Raw genomic sequence first — 19717 nt, forward strand, 5'->3', positions numbered from 1 at the left:
AAATTCACATGACTCCAGACAGCACCGATTTCCCTAACAGTATTTTCCACACCTTTTAGTTTTTAGGCTTCACAACACTGCAATGAACGATGCGCAGAGCAGAACGCTGCGGTGGCAACGTCAGCTGCTTTACCAAGAGGAGCTTCAAACTTCATCCACCCGATACACAGCTCCCAGTCCAGCAGGCAGATGGGTCCGTCAACACAAATTTAACAGCCGTAAAAGAGTGTAACTTTTAGCAAGGAGAAAGTCACCGCAACAACTCCTGCCGAGATACGGTAAATTGGCTTACTGAGAGGTAACATGGGATTTACTCCGGCTCACTGTAAAGCTCTTGACTTTTTTTTTTTTTTTTTAAGCAGGAAGAGCTGAGGGAAATACAGGCTAAGAATTATACAGCAGGTCATACTGGTTATTATGAAAAGACTCCTCTGACTTCAGAACCACAGCACCGCGCATCTCATTTATCGCAGAACCCGTTTCACACGACATTAGTCTGAGCTAAAGATACACAGCAAGCATCGCTTGGAGATATTACAGCAGGAGTAATAAACAGGCAATCCTGACTATCACCGATTCGCTTTCAAGTCACGAACAGCTCAATTTGGAGCATCTCAACTGAACTAGAAGTTGGTATAACCCATGAAAACAGTATTTCTATCTTATGTTCCAGCATATGGCAATTGCCTCAATTCCCAAACAAGATTCTTATAACTCTTCTTTAATAACTACATTATTTACTCAACAAAAAACTCGCATGCAATTTGAAACACGATTTACTAAGATAAACGCGACTTTCATTAAAAGCGGGGCTACGAGGCGTAGGTTTGGAAGGAAAAGCACCTCTGAAATGCAGCAGCACCACAAGAGGGAGCTTCTTCGTGGCGAGGCTCGTTCTGCCAAGCTGTGCTGAAGACAACAGCCCACACAAACCAGCTCTACAGGCCCGCGTCCCTTAAGCCAGTTGCTGGAAAGTCTGTAAAACTTGCCTTTTGCATCCAGACTGCATGTGCAAGGTCCTCAAAAGCAACTGGTCTGGATCCCCTCCCATCCCCCATTTTTTATTTAAAACAACAAAAACGTTTAAAAAGGTCGATTTGACTTACTTTCAACAACCACTCTAAGCACTAAGGTTAAGGATACACAACAAACAACAGAAAGGAAGAACTGAATTTCCTAGAAAATCAGGAGTTTTTACAGTGCCCGGACTCTTCATCTGAAATGACTCCATGGCTTTCTATTGTCCGTAGATGACTGTAAGAAGCCTGCAATAAAGATGAGCAAAATTATTTGCCTATGTTAGCTTGCATTTGTTAACAAGCTCTAGGCAGAATAAACCTGAACAAATCCATGCAAAAAATGACACTGATATCAAAATCTGAAACTCTTCTATAAACTTTATAGGCAAATGTAACTATGCAAAAGGCATACTCTCGGGATCACATTAATATTTAAAGTACTAATGCAAACTACAAATGCTTTTAGGAGAACTATTTCTATACTCTTCCTTCCAGATTTGCTGTTACAAGGATAACAAGCTTCATGTAACTACGGCTGGTAAATCTTGCACCTCATCCCGATTCACTAATTCAAATTTAACACCCCGATTCTCCAAATTCAAGCAAATGAGATTACCACTGTCATGGGCAAGCTGTTCTACAACTTTGTTAGCTTCAATATTTCTTTTTTCCCCCATCCCCATCTCAGTTCTTTCCATCAAAAATCTTGTTTGCTTACTATCCAAGAAGCTACTCTTGATCACTTCTTGGAAGCGATGTTCAAAATACTTTTCAATGAACAAATCGTATCTTTTTGCATCTCTTTACAGAATCAGCTTTCTAGTGCTGCAAATAATGATTTTCCCCTGGATTATTTCTGAAGCATCTCCTATTTTTTTCAACACCTTTTGAAAATCACAAGTAGCATTTTAGTTGCAATCTCTCCAGTATCAGGAAAGAAAAAAAAAAAAAAGACGCGTCACTTTCATTATTTTGCTAGACAATGTCTCATAGTAAGATCCAAAAGAATATCTTAGCAATTCTTGCCATAGAAACACGAATTCATTCAGTTAACTACAGCAATTCCCTGCTTCCCAGGATGCCCACCCTGTACGCCTGACCTACATTCTTTGTTCCCCGATCTATGATCTTGCCTTTACAAAGGTGTGACATGATCGTTGGCTCCGAGAGGAAAGGAGCAGCCTGGGTGACTCAGGAGGTCCTTTTAGTCTCGTGTTTTTATGGATGTATTAAAAACACATTCAAAAGACACTCAGATCATCAGAGAATCTATGCAAAACTGGTCTGCACCACCATTTATCATCCCAGCAGTGTCAGTGGGTCATCCACAAAGCTTTCTGTGGAAGGGGAACTAATCCCTCTCTGACCCTGTTAAAAGGCTAACATTAGTCGATAACTCCAATCACCAGCTAACCTACTTTGTGATGATGTGGTCCTCGCTCTGCCATTTGGAGTGAAGGTGATTTTTCCAATAAAAACATTGGATTTCTCCCCGCTGATAAAGGGTCTTAGGTGCAGTAGTATACCTTACATGCAGAACTCTTCAGTAAGATGAGCTTGTTGGAGTATTTCTATAGTGGATGGAACTGGGCTCTGATACATACCACAAATTAACAAAGGAAAACAAACAAAAACATGAATCCTTCCCAACAGAGAACTGCTGCCAAAAAGATGAGCTTGCAATGGGGATCACCTCTCCAGACCCAAGTGTTTCTTGTGCCAGCTCCAGACTTGGAGAGAAATAGAAGACCAGGTTACCTGCATGATTCTCAAGTGTCAGAGCTGGCTGCTCCTTGGGACGCAAGGGTAGTGGACAGAAACTACAGTGGGGTTTGAACATCAGGACAAAACGGGCACCAGGGTTTGCATAAAGGAGGTGCCAGTCTGTAGAGGTGACTGTACACGAGGAGCAGATGCAGGGGTGCTGGCAGCACCAGACAAGAGCGAGTACAAGCAACGAAGCACAGACTCACGGCAAGCAGCAGGGCACAAAGCTGGAGGCGCACAGGAGGCTACGACAGCCTCAGCGGCACTGAACCCACGATCCCTGATCCGCGGCAGAGGTCACCGCACTGCTGCAGCACAGCCCCAGGCCCCTGCCGGAGATCTGGGGACTCCGTGAGCGCGGTCAGATGAGTACAGCCTGGGACGGGTCAGACGGGAGCTTTATTGCCTATGAATGGTGAGAGAACACTTGGGCAGCGCCTCTGGGCTCTGCTCCCCCATTTTTTAGGAATTGATTACAGGGACTCAACCTAAATGCTGGTTCAGAAAGGAAAAAAAAGGTGGGGGGAAGACAACCATTTCAATGCGAACAAAGCTTGGGCTCCGTCTCTGGGAAGGATGGACCCTTAAGTAGCTTGCTAAGTGCCACCATTCTGGGGAGGAATCAGGCAGTGAATAGGGACAATATGGAGAGAGCCTTGGTGGAGCCTATAGGAGCGGCACACCCAGTATTGTCTTCGCTGGAGGTGGGGAGCTGGAAGCAGTCACAGACTATTAGCTTTTAACTGAAATGAATGTGCTTTTAGTTAGGATAAACTTATCAGCCAAACCTCTCAAGTCTTAAATATTCATAACTCTACCACCACACCTCGCAGAGAGCATCCAGCAGCGCGGGGGCCAGGCTCAGGTGCCAGTGCTGAAGGGCGTCAGGCCCCACGAGCTCCGCCACTCTTCCCTCAAGGCCTGAAGGCTGTGGACGGTCTCAGTTTTTTGGTCTGGTCCTGCTGCCACCTCCCGAGCGCGTCCAGCCGGTGAGTGGCACAACCGCGGTGCTCTTCGTGGAGCCCTCCCGTCCCAGCACTTTGGAGCCGCAACCAGCAGCTTCCAAACCCAGTTTTTAATCCCAGTTTAACTCGGATTATGGGAGGATCTGAAGGCACAGCAGGCACCCAACATACCTACAGACAAGCAAGAGCCAACTCCAGCACCGGCACCCCGCTGATGATGGCTCCAGCTCCGAGCAGACAGAGGCTCTCCTGCTCAGCAGAGGCCTGCCATGACAGAACTCGCCTTTCAGGCTCTCCCTTCAGATTATTTTCACTTGCAAAGCACATACTTCCACCGGAGACCATTGCTTAGGCTCATGTAAGGAAGGCTGGCAGGTTTTATGAACCCAGAGGTTCTCCCCAGCTTTTCAAGGCCTTCAGCCTGGCCTCCTGCACGCACACCCAGCCCTCCGCCCTGCAGGCCCCAGGAACGACCCAGAAATTTGGGTCTGAGGGAAGGAACATCCTGCTGGACATAATAAACGTGTTCTGCTCACGGACAGCAGTAGTTTCATGGCTGGGGAGGGGGCTGCTTTTAGCTTGAAGCTCTAATTTCAGCTTTTAGCTCACTGACACTGTTTATGTCTCTCAAGTTACACAAACAAACAGAAAACCAACAAAAACTCCCCAAACCCTCCACTGCTGCCTCACATTAAGTTCCAGACTAAATCGTTTCATCTGAAATCTTCTATGAGCTAAGACAGAGCGTCTGAACTCCACGCTGGAAGGGACTGATTCGAGGCGAGGATATTCTCTCATCATTCCTCAAGTACACTCCATTTTTTCAGCATTTCTGAAGTGCAGAAAACATACCACTGGTTATGCTGCACAGAGCAGTTGTCATTAGTAATATAATGTTGCTTTTTCATATTTCCTGGTAATTAAAGCTTGGGGACACCGATAAACAAGCTGCTCTGGATTTACCTTATTTCACAGTACAACCCCTGGACTGAACATAGCAAATTCTTCACATAAAGACCTCCTGAAGAGCTTCAGTGGCAGATCTAATTTTCTTCACCAGAATTTGACAGCCTGTAAACAGGAGCCTCAGCACCGAACCACCTCTTCCAGAAAACACCCATTCTTGATCTGAATGTGTCAGAAGGTGGCAAACTCATCGTCTCCCTTATTTTTTTTCCCTAACAGCCGATCACCTTCCCTGTTAAAAATGCATGTCCTGTTACCCAACTCGAGTGAACCTGGCTCCAGCTCCACAGGGACCAGCGGCTTGCAGGCGCTTCTCAACCCGACTGCCACGCCATGCTGTACCTATCATTTTCTCCCTATGAAGCTTGCTTATGTATTGTAATTATCTGTTTTCTTTTTGATAAAATAAACAGACCAAGCCTCTGCGCATTATCAAATCAGAGGGATCACCACCATCAGCTTCCTGTTTAGGGCAAACCAGAGCGATTCTCTGCATTAACTCCTGGTGTAGCTGTGCTGCTTTACATCTCCCTCAACGAAGGTGTGCCAAAAGTTAACTGCGTTTAGTCCACAGCTTAAAGGAAATTGTTTTATTTCTCCATAAAAATAAATAAATAAAATCAAGGAGGAATGTGGGAAGCAGGAGGGACTTTAAATCCAGACCAGCTCCCTCAGCAGGCTGGCCACGCAGCTGAACGAGCAGCTTAAATCAACGCCGTTCCTGAAAACGTGCCCCGGAACAACAGCTTCAGTTCTTAGAAGCCCCGTGCCTTCAGCTCACACCGCTCGAGCCGTGGTACGGTGACATTTTTCAAATTCATTCTTCCGTGCGCAGAACTTTCTCGACACTTCTCCACACCCGCTCTAATTGTCAGATCTCTTTAAATTTCTCAGATGAATGCAGCGGTACTCTAAATGCGGCATTCTTCTCAGAACCATGCTACTATAGAGGTAAAATCATCTTCCTATTCTTTACCAGGAAATTCAAGAGCTGCGTTCGCTGATTTACCCAAAGCAGCTCTTCTAACATCAGACCCGTTTCCACAAGGATTCAATTATTTTTCTGCAATTCCCCCCTCCTCTAAGGCTGGTCCAGGCTCCTTTGTTCCTAAAGGTAAAACCTCACATGGAGTCCTACTCAAGTGGTTATTGTTTCGTATCTTCCAGTGTTTATTAGGCAATCGGGATCACCCTATAACAATGAGGCACCTACCATAAACCTGCGATCTATATGAAATAATTTCTTTTGTTCTTCTAGACCCTTTATGAAAATTACATACTGTTGGCTTGAGGTTCTGAAAGACCATTAGAAACCTATCCTTCATTATAATTTTTCATTAATAGCTGAAATAATTTGTGATTCCTTCAGCGTGGTATCAATTTTGCAGAATAACAATTATTGTAATTAGAATACTGAAACATGCTCAATTATAGTTTATAGATCTCAGATCATGACAACACAACCAATTTAACCGAACATGTAGTCGAATGGAAAACAATAAAACTAATTTGACAACACCATGCAATCGTATTTCATGGTATCACCTTTTGAGTTCCTGTTCAGGACTGTTATCAGCCATTCTTCCACCCTGGAGGGAGATGCAGTTAACAACTCTTGCACCCATAAAGAACTTAAACCCATAAAGAAGTCAACTCCTCTGGAAAGTTTCCCAGTGTTCCAGGATTTATTGGAAGTTTGAGTCGATAATTTAGAGAACTCCAGTGCCAATTCCTTCAAGATTTCAGTAACACTAACACAGATAATTTTAAAATATTTTGTTCTACCAGGGCAGACTTAAGGTTACTTGGAAGCCTTAACTGCGCTTCTCCGTATTCACATTACTCAAAGCAATGACATTTAGACTGAATGTTAATGTTTGGCTATTGGAAAACTAGTGTTTCTAGCATGTTTTACAGAATTTTATATTTTGAAACCGATGCATATGGCAAGGGAGGCTTAAGTAATTGTTATCTGTTATTTCTTCACTGCTGCAAAGCAGCTACACAACCAACTGGAAAGAGGAGTCCATTCTTAAGTCGAATTTGGAGCAGGAACAGTATGATATGTTACCTTTTATTCTTGAAGCTATGCTGCGAATTCGAGGGAATGCTTACTTTCATGAATTAATATTAAAAAGCTACCTATTTCAAACAGCAGTGATACCATTCTCAAACGATACTTCATTTCATTTAAGTGCCCCTCTAAAATGCAGAGCTATCACAAAGTCTTCCAGAATGTAGAGCCAGCACTTGACATGCTGATTTTTGGACTAAGCCACTGTTCCAGCTTACCATTTAAAAAGGGCAACATAGTAAAGGATGTTTTCAGTTCACAGAAGAAAATCCAACTGCAACACAGCATGTGAAGGACTGCAAACAAGCTGTGCGCCATCCAGTTTTCTGCTTCTAGCTTTGCATCTTCAGTTCAGCAGCACAAATCAAAAATATTTTTAATTTAGGTAGCACATTAACTACTTGAAACAACCACCGCTAGTAAAGCCTTGTATCTGACTGACACAGCTGCCAGCAGGACCATCCCCTCACGCTCAAGGTCGTCAACAAGAAGCCTTCAACTTGCTTTTCTATGTCATGCAACACAGTGTCAGGGAACACGGTTACCGTTCTGTCCTCAAGACCGCCATTTCAAGTCCAAACCAGTTAGCACGGCATTGCAGTGTCCCACAGTCCTCCAAGTAAGAGCCAAACTAAGCCATCAGTGACGACTGGAACGAAGAGGAAGAAAGCTGCTTTTGAGCATTCAAGGGGAAACTCTAAAATTCTAGCACAGCTGTGCAGGAGTTATACCTGCTGTTAGGTCCCTGGACACTCTCTCATCCCAAGAACTGGCAATGAGCACCTAAAACCTGATACCTTCCACCCTGATGTCTAACAGTATGCCAGGTGCCTTGATAACCCCCTCGCAGAACAGTTCGCTGTCCTCCAAATCCTCAGCATGGGAAAAGCCACCACCGATGTGTTTTCCCAGGCATATCTGGTGCCCAGATAATGCTAGAAGAAAGGTGCCAGAGAAGATATTCCCTGTCCTTCAGACACCACAAAGTTCTTCTCTTTGTGCTCCAGGGCTGAAATATCAAAGCTATCTTAGGAGCAATGACTCTTTCATAAACTTGTGAAGCTATGACTGGGCATCACCAGTTCCATATAACGTTATTCCATACTGCAGTTCAGACAGAAAAGCACAATAATTATCCAGCAGAGTTTAAGCTAAAACAATGCAAACCCAGGGATCAAATTCCGAGCTTTTTTCTGTCCTGGATCCTGGACAGTTCACAGTGCTGCATACCTGCTGTACAGCAGCCCCGGCAGGTAAGCGGACTAAGAACACAGCCAAAAGCTTCACTTGGATGCAGGAAGATTGCCAAACGTCAGCCATCCCTGAACAACACATTTGGTTAGAAGGTACACAATTTTTGTGAAAAGATCGGTATAATTTGTAGCTTACAATATTATAAGCCACCTGATTATACTGAATATTCATTGCACCTCCTGCTTCCAGGGGGAAGGCCAGGAACTACGTCAACTTCAAGGCTTTCTCTGGTAGATTTGGAAGGGCTCCCTCTATGCTTCAGGCCGGTGAACGATCAACTGCACTTGCACAAGTCTCCCGAGTCATTATCTAGGGTAGATAAGAGCTGTAGTAGCTAAGCTCTCATGAAAGCCAGGCCTCATATAACTATTAGGTGTTGTTCCACCTTCAGCAGCTCCGACTATTTTCATCCTACTTCTAAATACGTTCAGTGAAACATATGAACATAAATACAGACAGATCTTAGCGTTTCAGTAAGTGGAGATGAGAGTATGCCGAGAATGCAGCTGTAATAACTAATTTATTCCTTAGGAGAGCTATTCATTTATGACTCTAACAGATAATGTAGCTCACAGGAAGCTTTATGATAGGGCTTTGGCTTTTTTTACACAAACAGATGAGAAACATCGATGAGATTTTTAAAACAAATCACAAAGGAAAAAAGCCTCCATAAAATTTCTGTTCTGCTCAGAGTTGCTGAAATACTGCTGACAATATGTTCTCCAAAAAGATTATTCTACTCAAAAAGATTACATAAGTTCAGTGTTGACGGTATAATGAAAACCATCTTATCCCCTTAACTATGTCAGCACCGCCTGAAAAGGGGCACTGGTATATTCTACCTAGATCTAAATTCAAGAGCGTCCTCACGTAGTTCATACAAATGCAAACCCTCACAGTTCTCCCAGAAAACGGAAACATCTTCCTCCCCGAGATTCGCATCACTCGATTCGGCACAAACATTTCTATCACCTCAGACAGTAACGCAGCAAGTTACTTCACTTTATTTTAATTCGGGAGGAAAAGGATGGTTACCAACAGGAGTCCCAGCAACGATCAAAACACAAAACTGAGAAGAGCATGTGTTTCTGAACATTATTTTCTTTGAGCTCCAAGCATCACTCACAAAACTAAAGTCTGCAGAAATGTTTTGTCAGCTTCACCTCTCGCTGGATGAGATTTAAGGCTCTCAGTTGCTGTTTAACATTCGAGTTGTTGCCGTCACGTAAACTACCTCAAGCCAGCTGCACCACCCCGGACTTGCACCACCCTCCACTTAGAGAAAGAGCAATTCACCCAAAATAAGATGATTCACACGTGCCTGTTAATTAGATTTTTACTCTAAGAAGCCCCTCTCCTCCCCAGTGCGATTGTTTATCCCTGTAAAAGAACTAACAATTATGACTACACAAACTATGGTGCTAAGATCTTTAACAGTATTTCCCAGTAAATCGGGTCGTCTAACAAAAGGAAATCAGAATTCACACCACAATTGTGAGCACCGTTACACCAACAGTCGAGGTGATGATGATGAAGATGAAGGCTCATTACTCTTCCCACTGTGTATTGCATTCTAAAATGGTGGCCATGTCTGTCTAGGCTTCAGCTAGCAAAGACACCACTCAAACTCCGGGCTGCGGAGTTGGACGTTGCTCAACTTGAGGAAATAGTTACCTGGATCAAATAAAACTGAGCCGGACCCCAGCCAGGGCCGGGGCCGGGCCCCGGGGGACCGTGTGCGGGCGAGGAGAGGAGAGGAGCGGTGTCCCCAGCCCTCCACCACCACAATGCCAACATGGAGGGCAACACCCAAGCAGCTGCCTCCTCCAGGGCTCTGCACGGGGGCTGCTCGCCCCCAGCAACGGCTCCGGGACAGCGGCTGGGGCCCCGCTGGAACTTTTTTGGGGGGGGCCGAGCAACCGGGGACAGGCAGGAGAGGAGCGGCTCGGCCTCCCCGAGCCGGCGGGGAGCCGCGGCGGGGCCGGCTCAGCCTCCCCCCGGCTCCAGCCACTTTCCTGCCGGGCACCTCCAACACTTGGGAGCCACTTGGCGGCGGGGGGCGGCCGCGGAGAGGGGGGACGGCCGGGCCCCCCCCCCCTCCAGCCCCGGGGACGGCCAAACTTCTCACCGGAGAAGGAAGAAGAGGAAGAGGAGGAGGAGGAAGAGGGGGGGAAGCGGCCCCACCTGCCCGGGGGGCACCTGCGGGCCCCGGGGGAGGGCAGGGGGCCCCGCACCGCCGACCCCGCAGCACGGGGCAGGGCCGCCGGGTGCCGGTGCGAGCCGTGCCGCCACACAAAGGCCGTTCCCCCGGCGGCGCCATGCGGGCACTCACCGGCGGCGGCCGCACCTTGCAGATGCCGGTCTGCTCGGCGATGGGCCGGATCTTGTGGATGAAGGCGAAGGGGTCGGCGAACTCCTCCCAGCTGGGCTCGAAGACGGGGCACTCGGGCGGGGGCAGGAACTCGGCCATGGCCCGGCCCGGGCCTCGCCGCCACCACGGCCACCACCACCACCACCACCACCAGCACCGAACAATCCTCCGCCAGCCGCCGCCTCCAACGGGACGTGCGCGTCCTGCGCCGGGAGGAGGCGGGGGTGCGGGGTAAAGGGGAGGGGTGCTGGGGGGTGGGGGGGTTAACGGGGGGTGGGGGGGGCAAGAAGGCAGAGAACGAGAGAAAAAGAGTCCGCCCCGGGCTGGGCGGAGGGGGAGGGAGCGAGGGAGGGGGCGGCGGCCGCCCCGCCCCGTCACGCGCCTTTGTGAGGGGGCGCCCGGCCCGGGCTGGGGCCGGTTGAGGGGTTGGGGGCCGGGGGGGGGCGAAGATTCTAGACCCTCCCCCGGGGGTTAGGGGCCCGCTACGAGCCCTGGGGGGAAGGGGGGGGGGGGGGAACGGGCGGCACCGAACCCTCAGCGGCGCCTCCCCGGGACCCCACGGGTGCTGCTGGGGGGCGGGGGGGGGGGGGAGCCCCGGCCCCGCTCACAAAATGTCCGCCCCGCCGCCTTTGTGCGCGGCCCCCCCCCGGCCCTTTCACACCCCCCCCCCCCCCCGTTCCGAGACGCTCCCCTCCAGCACCGCTGGTTCGGGGAGGCCTCCGGACCCCGCGCTCCCCACCCCCGACCGGAGCCGGGGCCGCTCTTTGTGGGGCCCCGCGGCCGGGCTCCGCCGCGCTCTGTTTACATGCGCGGAGGGATCCGCCACAGCTGACAGCGGCCGCCGCCGGCCGGCGCTTCTTTTTTTAAAGAGCCTCTCCGCGGCCCGCCGTTGGCTGCGCCGCCGCGACGTCAGCGGCGGGCGGGGCCTCGGCGGGCCGCGCGGACGCATTGTCTGCGGGCACGGCCCCGGGGCGGCCGCGGCCCGGCCCCGCTCCCCTCACGGACCTCCCCCGCCGCCCGCGGTGCCGCTCGCGGCCCGGCTCCCTTTGTTCCGCGCCCCCGTTGTCCCCCGCCCGTCCCCGGTGTGTGTGTGGGGGGGCAGGCCGCGGGGAGCCGCCCCTCAGGGAGCCCGGCGAGCCCCCTCCTCCTCCCCCCCCCCCGCGGCGGCGGGCGCCGCACGTAGCGCACGTGCGTGGCCGGCTCTGTCACGCCCCCCCTCGTGGCCACGCCCCCGCGGTGGCTCCGCCTCCATCTCCTCAGGAGGCCCCGCCCCTTCCCAACTCCCCTCCGGGGCGCTCGGTCGCCGTCCTGCCGCCCCCCCCCCCCCGCCCCGAGCTCGGCCCTCCCGTTCGCTGTCCGGGAACTTTTTAGGGCCCCGGTGGCACGGCACCGGCAGCAGAGCTCTTCCATGCCTCCATAATTGGGGTTATAACTCACCTCAGCCCGTCCTGCGGCACCAAACCCAGCACAGCCCCGTGGGGAGCCGTCAGCCCAGGCCCATGCCGCCATTTCCTAACGTGAGGTGCTGCTCGCGGCCTCGCCTGGTGCAGACGAAGCACGGCAGTGCCTTTCCTCCCCCCGCTGCCTAAAGCTGCCTTCGTGGCTCAGAAATGCCGATTTCTGCTCATCCATGGAAACTTGGCTGTTGCACACAGACACACTCAAGCTGTAACTTCTATAAAACTTCAGCTACTGACCTAAAATTTTGCCCCTTTGAATAAAACTGACCTGGTATTATCAAAAACCCATGCAAAAACACTTTTATTAATATAGCAGTTGAGAAAGTCAAATACACCTCAGCTGGAAACAGGACCTGAAAGCACAGAAGCAGCCAGGTGGTCATTCAGGAAGGAATCCAAGGCCCTGGGTAGCTTAATAATTTCAAAGCTGATACCCTTTGCAAACAGAGCCTGAACTTTCACCCTATCAATTCCCTATCATTCAGCTGTTCCCCTACCACAAGAATTTAATTCATGAAATTATTTAGAGGAAAGAGGAAGTTGTAAGCTATCTAAGCTTCTGCTTACCATTCAAATAAATAGGAAACTAAATACAGAGGATTCGCTTCTACAGTTTAGAATTAAAAGATTTATTCTCCTCACATAGAAAGAAGAAGAATGACGACTGCTTTCATAAAGGGCAGACTGAAAGGCAAAGGGAGGGATCCTCTGCCCCAGGCCGCTATCACTGGAGCCCACCTGGCTGGAGGCTTGTGGGCAAAGCAGAGCTGAGCGGGACTGAAAGGACAACCAGCCCTGCCCCACCACAGACACATCCTGGGGAGAGGACTGCAGAGAACACGACACAACAAGTTAGCAGCTTTAAGCCCCTGCAGCACAGGCCCCGGGTCCCAAGTGCGATGGGACCAGAAGCTGTGGGCTGGCCAGGCCCAGGCTGGAGCAGAGCACAGGATCGGCAGCGGGGCACAGCACTAAGAGCTGAGCTCTTTTCAAAGTCTTGCTCTTGCACGGACAAGCTCGTCCCGTGAGTCACACCTTGATCTGGCTTTAGGTAGACAGCCAGGCTCAGGTTCTCAGAGCCCAGGAGACACCCCAGTTGTTGGAAGCACCTCAGATTTTCATGAGCTCTAGGATGACGTTCCTCCAAGTTCCTTGGTTAAATTTTATCCACAGCTTAGAGAAGTCAGTGAACCCACTTCCTTGTACAAAAGCAGAGCAACAATGAGAAGTCTTAAACCGTATACATGAGATACACCATAGCCGTTTTATACTTTCCTGTCAATACTTTCATTTTACACCAAGGGAACCTCCAGTACAAGCCACCTAAGAGCAGTCTGGGGAGAAAACTAAGCTGCTTCATCACCTTGGAACAGCTGCTCTGCACCACATCCAGAACTCTAGGGTCTCTGGCACAGAGGAAAAAGCTTTGAGCAACATTACTTTTGTGACTGGATCTGAGTTTCTCAGGAGTCTTAAGGATGCTTAAACAACAATGGTTTCTGATGTACAGAAAATAGTCTTTTTGGTAATGACTCCCCAAGTACTTGTTCTGTCAGCTGGAAGGCCCACGTTTAAAAGGATTATTTCTGCTGATAAAATCAAGTACAAAGGTCTCCTGTGGGACTCTGATGAAAAAAAAAAAACAAACATTCAGGTGCTTTACCTTGGAAGTTACTACAGGGGAAGAAAAAACATTTACTACAAAGATCTTAAGTTGATCAGATGAGGGATATGAGTTATCAAGAGATAACCCAAGGATAAAAAGCAGATTTCTTGATGGGAAGGTGAGGTGGCAGAAGTCTGGATAGGAAGGTAGCAATTGCTTAAGTAGTGAGCAAGCCCCGGAGGGTCTCTATACCCCATCAGCCATCTTACTTGTCATTCCACCTTACTACCTGCTGATGCAAGTGCTCCACCAACATAAACGTGTCCTTCTGCACACTGCCTTCTCTTGTACCCTGCTTCTGCTGGGACATCTGCAGTGTTTGTTGTATTTGGTGGGTTAATGTAGCAGTCTGACTTTAAATCAGTGGTCCTGGTTCTGTGATGAATTCCCCAACTATTACCTCCAGTTCAAAGTTTCCAGGCACGTGCTACAGAGCTGCTAATTCCTGCACTAAGAAGGGGCAGTCATGAAGCGGAGCTGCTAGGGAGAAGCAGGACCTCAGCCAGGAGAGAACACCTTTCATCCCAGCAGCCTGGACCCTGCTCAGTTTAATCCTGTAGCACAGCAAGAGCAACTACAGCCAGCTCTCCCAGCACCCGCTGAGCACTGGTTGCACTGGCCTAGGACAGTGGGAATACTGGGAACTGAGATGAGCTTTAGGAAAGACTGCGCCCTGGGCCTCCGAGCAGACATACACCTGCAACTCTGGGCACTGAAAAAGACTAGAACTGCTCCCAGCAGCTCAGAAACCAGCAAAACTCATAAAAAAATGCTAATATTACACAAGTTTCACTCCAGGGCTACCTAGAAGCAAGCTGGAGCAGATCCTGGCCATGAGAGTCCAAGGCACAATTTTATGCTCCCAGGTCTAGAGGCTGAGTGCCGCACAGGGAGTCTGCAGTCAGGTTTTTTTCCTAAGTCACAGATAAGTGAAACTCCACTGAAGTCAAAGCACTCATTTCATCAGAGAGTTTAGCCTAATTAAAATACTACATGTTCACAGTACAGGGCAGGGAGGGAAATATGCTGAGCCTCTCAGCTCTTTAAGAAAATAGATTCCTGGGAACAAACATATTTAGTAAGCAGAATGTATAACAGATCAAACCAAACCAGTTTTTCCTGGGCCAACCAGAAGCTTGTATGAACCTGCAGAGTGGTTTGAATTTCATCATCAAGGCTAGAAAAGGGTTTTAAATTTGAGAAAGCCAGCTGCTCCCAGGGATGCTGATGCACGTCACTCCTCAGAAAAGTGTCAAGCTACTGAAATCTCAGGATCCTGATTAGAAATATGGAAGGTTCGGGATATGAGATTATGGAAGTTTCGTAAGCTCAGTTTGCAGATTGTAGACGTTGTACTGACTGCTGCTTCGGTGCTAGGGACCCAAACTCTTTGCCTTGTGTTTTGCCCTGGCTGAGTCTCAACAGAAGCATTCTCTAATGAAGAAGAATTAGGTGCTTTGTTAGCAACTTTCACCACAAGTATGGAGAAATATCAGTATCAGCATCTAGATGTCTGAGTACTTTCTTGCTTTTCTTCCAGAAGATGTGCTCCATACCCGTAGCCTATTTTGGGCTGGCTGACAACATGCAGGCTTCATATCTGTACCATGCCTTCTGCACTCTGGAGAAGCCTAACGAGCACCACAAGCTCTTAACTCTTCAGGCCGCAGGCTGAACATGTCAGCTACAGGAAACCATGCAGAGGGGCCACACTGAAGGGGCGGGCAGGAAATCTGAGCCTCTTTTGTGGGCTAGAATTGAGCTGGCTGGCCAAGGACGGAAGTCCCACAGCTGCACACAGCTCCTGGTGGGGACTATGTCAACAGACAGGTAAAAACAGCTGGTTAGCATGTGGAAGCCAAATACAAATGCTCGAGTATGGAAAGTTGTGCACAGTTGTGCAACTGCCCTCAACGTTACTTTCATTAATAATTCTGAAAGTCCCATACCCTATCATTAGCTTCTATTAAAGGCTGAGTTAAGTCTTACTCCAAATCCACGGCGAGGCTCCCATGGGCACAAGGATAAGCGAGCCGCAGCCGTAGGAAGTGCTGCAGAGGCAGAGCTGAGGTGCCGTTTCGCACGCCTCTCCTCGCTCTCGGGCAGCTGCTGACTCACGCTCAAATTACAGTTGTACCTGCTTGCTCCTCGGTGTGCTAATAGCACACGGCAGTGTGGGATGCAGTCTGCTCCCAGGCAGGACGTGCAGAGGGTGGGATGATTCTGGTGAAGTGCGGAGGCTGACAAGGGACCAGTCATCCACGGAGCGCTTGGACAGTCAGCGAGGGTGAGGCCCAGCTCATTATCTTACAGCTGGTGTCTAAACTAGGTCAGAATAATCTCACCCTAAAAACCCCTTGCGCTGACAAGTTCAGGTCTAGACCTCAGTGCTTGGGGAAATGAATCTACCTATGGAGTCCCTGCAGTACGATGGGGTAACTGGAGAAATACAACTTGCCACAACGCACAAAGCTACAAAGCTCAAATCTTTCTTAGAAAGAAGAATTTTTCAAAAGTTAAGGTGCAGCTTCATCACCCCCAGCCCCTTGGCTGCTGTGAAACAGAAAGTGCTGTCACAACTGTTCCCTGAAGTGTCTGAATTCAGCTGTGGTTTCTGTGTGGGTTAAGGGGAAGCAGCACTAAAAAAAAAAACTGCTCTGAAGAGACCGTACCGACTGTACCTTCTGCCACTCTTGCACAGCCCGCTATCACAACGGGCAGACGCGTTGTACCACCGCTGATAAGCCCACTGCCCTCCTCCCCACCTCTCAGCGACACTACACAGGCCCTGGGCAAGGACGGAAGCTGGTCTTACAGAAAGTGTTTAATTAACAAAGCTTGTTCCTACTCAAGCTTCCTTTCTCAGCTACAGCTGAAATCCCCCACGATTAGCTAGATCTGCTCCAGGACTCACTTGTTTTTAGACAAAAGGTAGCATTAAAGCAGCGGTAAGGAGCAAGAATATAAGATTTGAGGGATCCTTGTGCCCAGGTAACCTACACCTGCACTCAGGATGGATTGACATGCCTAGCTCAAGTACACAGAGGCCCAAGCCCTCAAAAAGCCCAAACTCCAATCCAGGTTTCAAACAGCAAATACGCACAAAGTCATCTAAGCCCTGGTGGCTCATTTAAATGCGTTAAAAATTAGTCTAAGGCTGGACAGACGAATCAGAACATAAGACTGGGTTTTAAGAGAGTCTTCACTGATGAAGAGCCCTGGAAAAACTGCTTATGGAGGAAATTTAGACATTGAGAAATGGCTGCAGAGCTACATGAATTAAGGCCGAGAAAGTATTTCAGATAATACTGATCACATACAAGGTGACAATGTTAGCAAAGCAAAGGTGGTACGCAGCCACATGAATCACAACCAGGCGGACGGCTACAGAATCTGGTAGATGGCATGTAGGTTTAAAGCCAGCTGGGGAGCCAGAAGGCATTCAAAGGAGAAAGGATGTGATTAAATAACCTGGCAATGGAAAGAATTTAGGAGCTCTACAGGCAATAAACTACTAAAATAAACAAATCAGACCCCCAGAACGCAGCAAGTTCTGGGGGCTTTTCACGTGGCTTTTCCCAAAATCAAGTTCCCTGGAAGGCCTGGCTTACTGCATTGATCTGTGCAACCATACACATCTGACAAAGACAGACAAATTTCAGTATACCCAACTGATGAGCACCTTCTGCAAGGAAGTACAAGACTGGACAAGAAAATAAGCTTCCCAGTGACCACAAGTACAACAGTAAGGACTGCTCCTGATCTGCCAGCACCTACAATTAGCAAAAAATAGGTGCTTTAGAGAAGCGTTCTGAAATAGGCTTGTATTTAATACATCTGATCAACAATAAACAAGGTCTAAATCAATATGCAGACAAGCTGCCCCACTCAGCCTCATCAGGCAAGTTTAACACATGCAGATACACGTAGTAGACATTAAATACTTGTAGCACTGCAGATAATGAAGCCAGCGCACATATGCCGCGATATACGAAGCTGGAACTTAAACAATGTTGATAACTGTAATAGCAGTGAACAAGAAACAGACTTAGTGAGAAAACAAGGAGGAAGATAAACACTAAACAGCAGAAAGAATACGACAAGAAACGGAAGCATTTTGCATAGAAGGGCCAGAAACTGTTGCCTGAACGAGAAGCGCCATGGAAGAGGAAACCCTCCATTTCTGGGTGCCATATGTGCTCGCTGCAAGGCATTAACACCATTTTCAAAAGCGTTTGTGGACAATGGCAGAAGCTGTTCTGTAATGTGCTGAGACGTGACTGGGACACTTCCACTGATGCATGCACGTGATTCTGCATTCCACAGAAACACTCCATAAGTCGTGAAGAACAAAGGCAGAAACCATTTTGCAGCAGTCAGCACCAAACAATGGTTGAGCCTATGGTTCGTTAAGCCTGTGGTTCGACTGCAGCTGAAGCAGGCCCACGGCACCCCACGCCTCCCTTATGCCAGCTCTGGCCCTCAGCTGATCCTGTGCTGAGCCACCTTAGCTCATGAAGCTAAGAGAAAGCTTCACCCTTTTCCCTTCCCCAGGAAGGTGAGTTTTCTTGCCCATTTAACACAAAACGGTGCCAGAACCAGTGCAAGAGCAGAGACAGGATTGTAGGGGTGATGAAAAAGGGAGTACTGGGACAGTGGTAGCAGTTTAGATCGGCTTAGATTGTCCCAGAACAGCAGACACAGACATTCAAACAAAACTGAAAGTAGCTCTGCATGCAGCATAGCTTTGACAGCTAGTGCAGAATTGCACAAGATCACCTCCAGAACTGCTGGAAAACAATGCCAGACAACGTTACATTAGCATCTCTTTGAAACAATGCATACCTGCAGCATTCAGCCAAGGCAGGTTCCACAAACTGGATTTTGAAATAACTGAAAAGCCACAGACCTCCACTCTGAATACAGCCAACTGAAAAGCAGTTTTTGCAAGTGGTGATGATGTAAGACTATGAAATACATCTGACAGTTGTAGCCATAGAGCTCTGACAAAAAGTAATGTGGAGATGCTTAAGGTCTTGGCAGTCTTCTTGAACGCTGCTTGGAATTTATCCCTCACATGAAGCATTACGAACCACTTGCACAGCATCCGCCTGTGAAAAAGGAATTTGAACAAACACAAGAGCCAGGAACCTTTAAAGGCCATTACCTTAAAGAAATTCACAGGTGACAGAAACAGAACAACAAGCACAGGTTGAGAAAGTTTGAGCCATCCTGGACAGAGGGATTCTTTTCATCCCAACTCAGGTCTCTGGAAGTAAAATGCACAGTTCTGGAGTAAAAGGGCTTAGACCTTCAACAAGCGCATGGTGAGGAAGTTTGTGCAATTCTATCATTAGCATTAGAATAGACAGGAAAAGCCCTCTGTTGGTTTTATCTTCTTCCTGAACTACCTGAGACCGTAAAAGAATCCTAGCAGACCTAGCACTGATCCCTGTGACTCACGTCCAGGTCTAATATTTGGAAGAATGAACCTTACCCAAACATAAGGCATACCGTCTGGCCACAAGTATCTCCTTCACTCATCTCTGTTCAGTGAACTGCCTGACTAGCAAGGCTCACAGATGGATGCTCAAGTAGCAATATGCACAAAGAGACTAGCAATAGCATCTCAGCATTTCAATGCAAAAATATTTACAGAAAAACCACACTCATGAACAGGCACGCAGCGCAGTGTAATAGCGGTTAAACATCCATCACTTCCAAGAGCTAACAGGGCTGAAGTGGGAGAAATGCCTCAACAGTATTAATGCAACACATTTGGGACAGGCTTTCTGGTGCTCTGATTGTATCCATATGCACAAAAACTCAAGCCTGTAAAGTTATCTTGAAGTTTTTATTTTAACTTCTCCATGACCATCTGATCTCCAGTGCTGTTCTTACAACGTGAATACTTAAATATTCCCGCCTAAAATCAGAACTCCTCCTACTTTTTTCTTCCCTCAGCCTCAAAAACTGCTCCATTTTACAGTCAACATAACAGGTGACTGACATCTTGCACGTACTGGACCAAAATTGAGAACACCAGCACACTTAGTGGTATCATGTAGGAAGCCTGAGGCAGACCTTAAAATAGAACTGAGCTCACGTAGTGGGTTAGGTGCTTACCTTCGTTTTAAAAAGATGCGCTTTCTTTGAGTAATTCCTTTAAGGCTTT

General features: G+C 48.4%; 1 protein-coding gene across 5 annotated transcripts in view; it reads right to left on the reverse strand.

The window, feature by feature from the left end:
- KDM5B (lysine demethylase 5B) overlaps positions 1-10732 on the reverse strand; it is a 54381-nt gene extending 43649 nt beyond the window's left edge. Inside the window, exons 1-3 of one of the 5 annotated variants that reach the window (XM_080569065.1) lie at positions 2778-2973; positions 2438-2612; positions 1107-1265 (exon numbers count right to left, since the gene is read on the reverse strand). Coding sequence is in view for 3 of the 5 variants with exons in the window: in XM_080569062.1 (XP_080425188.1) it covers positions 10378-10515 (138 nt within the window). In the remaining 2 variants the exon portion in view is untranslated. The other 4 variants (XM_080569063.1, XM_080569062.1, XM_080569066.1 and 1 more) reach the window with 4 other exon arrangements.
- Positions 10733-19717: the final 8985 nt, after the last annotated feature.

Source organism: Anser brachyrhynchus, assembly GCF_964034855.1.
Source record: "Anser brachyrhynchus genome assembly, chromosome: 27".
Taxonomy (NCBI): Eukaryota; Metazoa; Chordata; class Aves; order Anseriformes; family Anatidae; genus Anser; species Anser brachyrhynchus.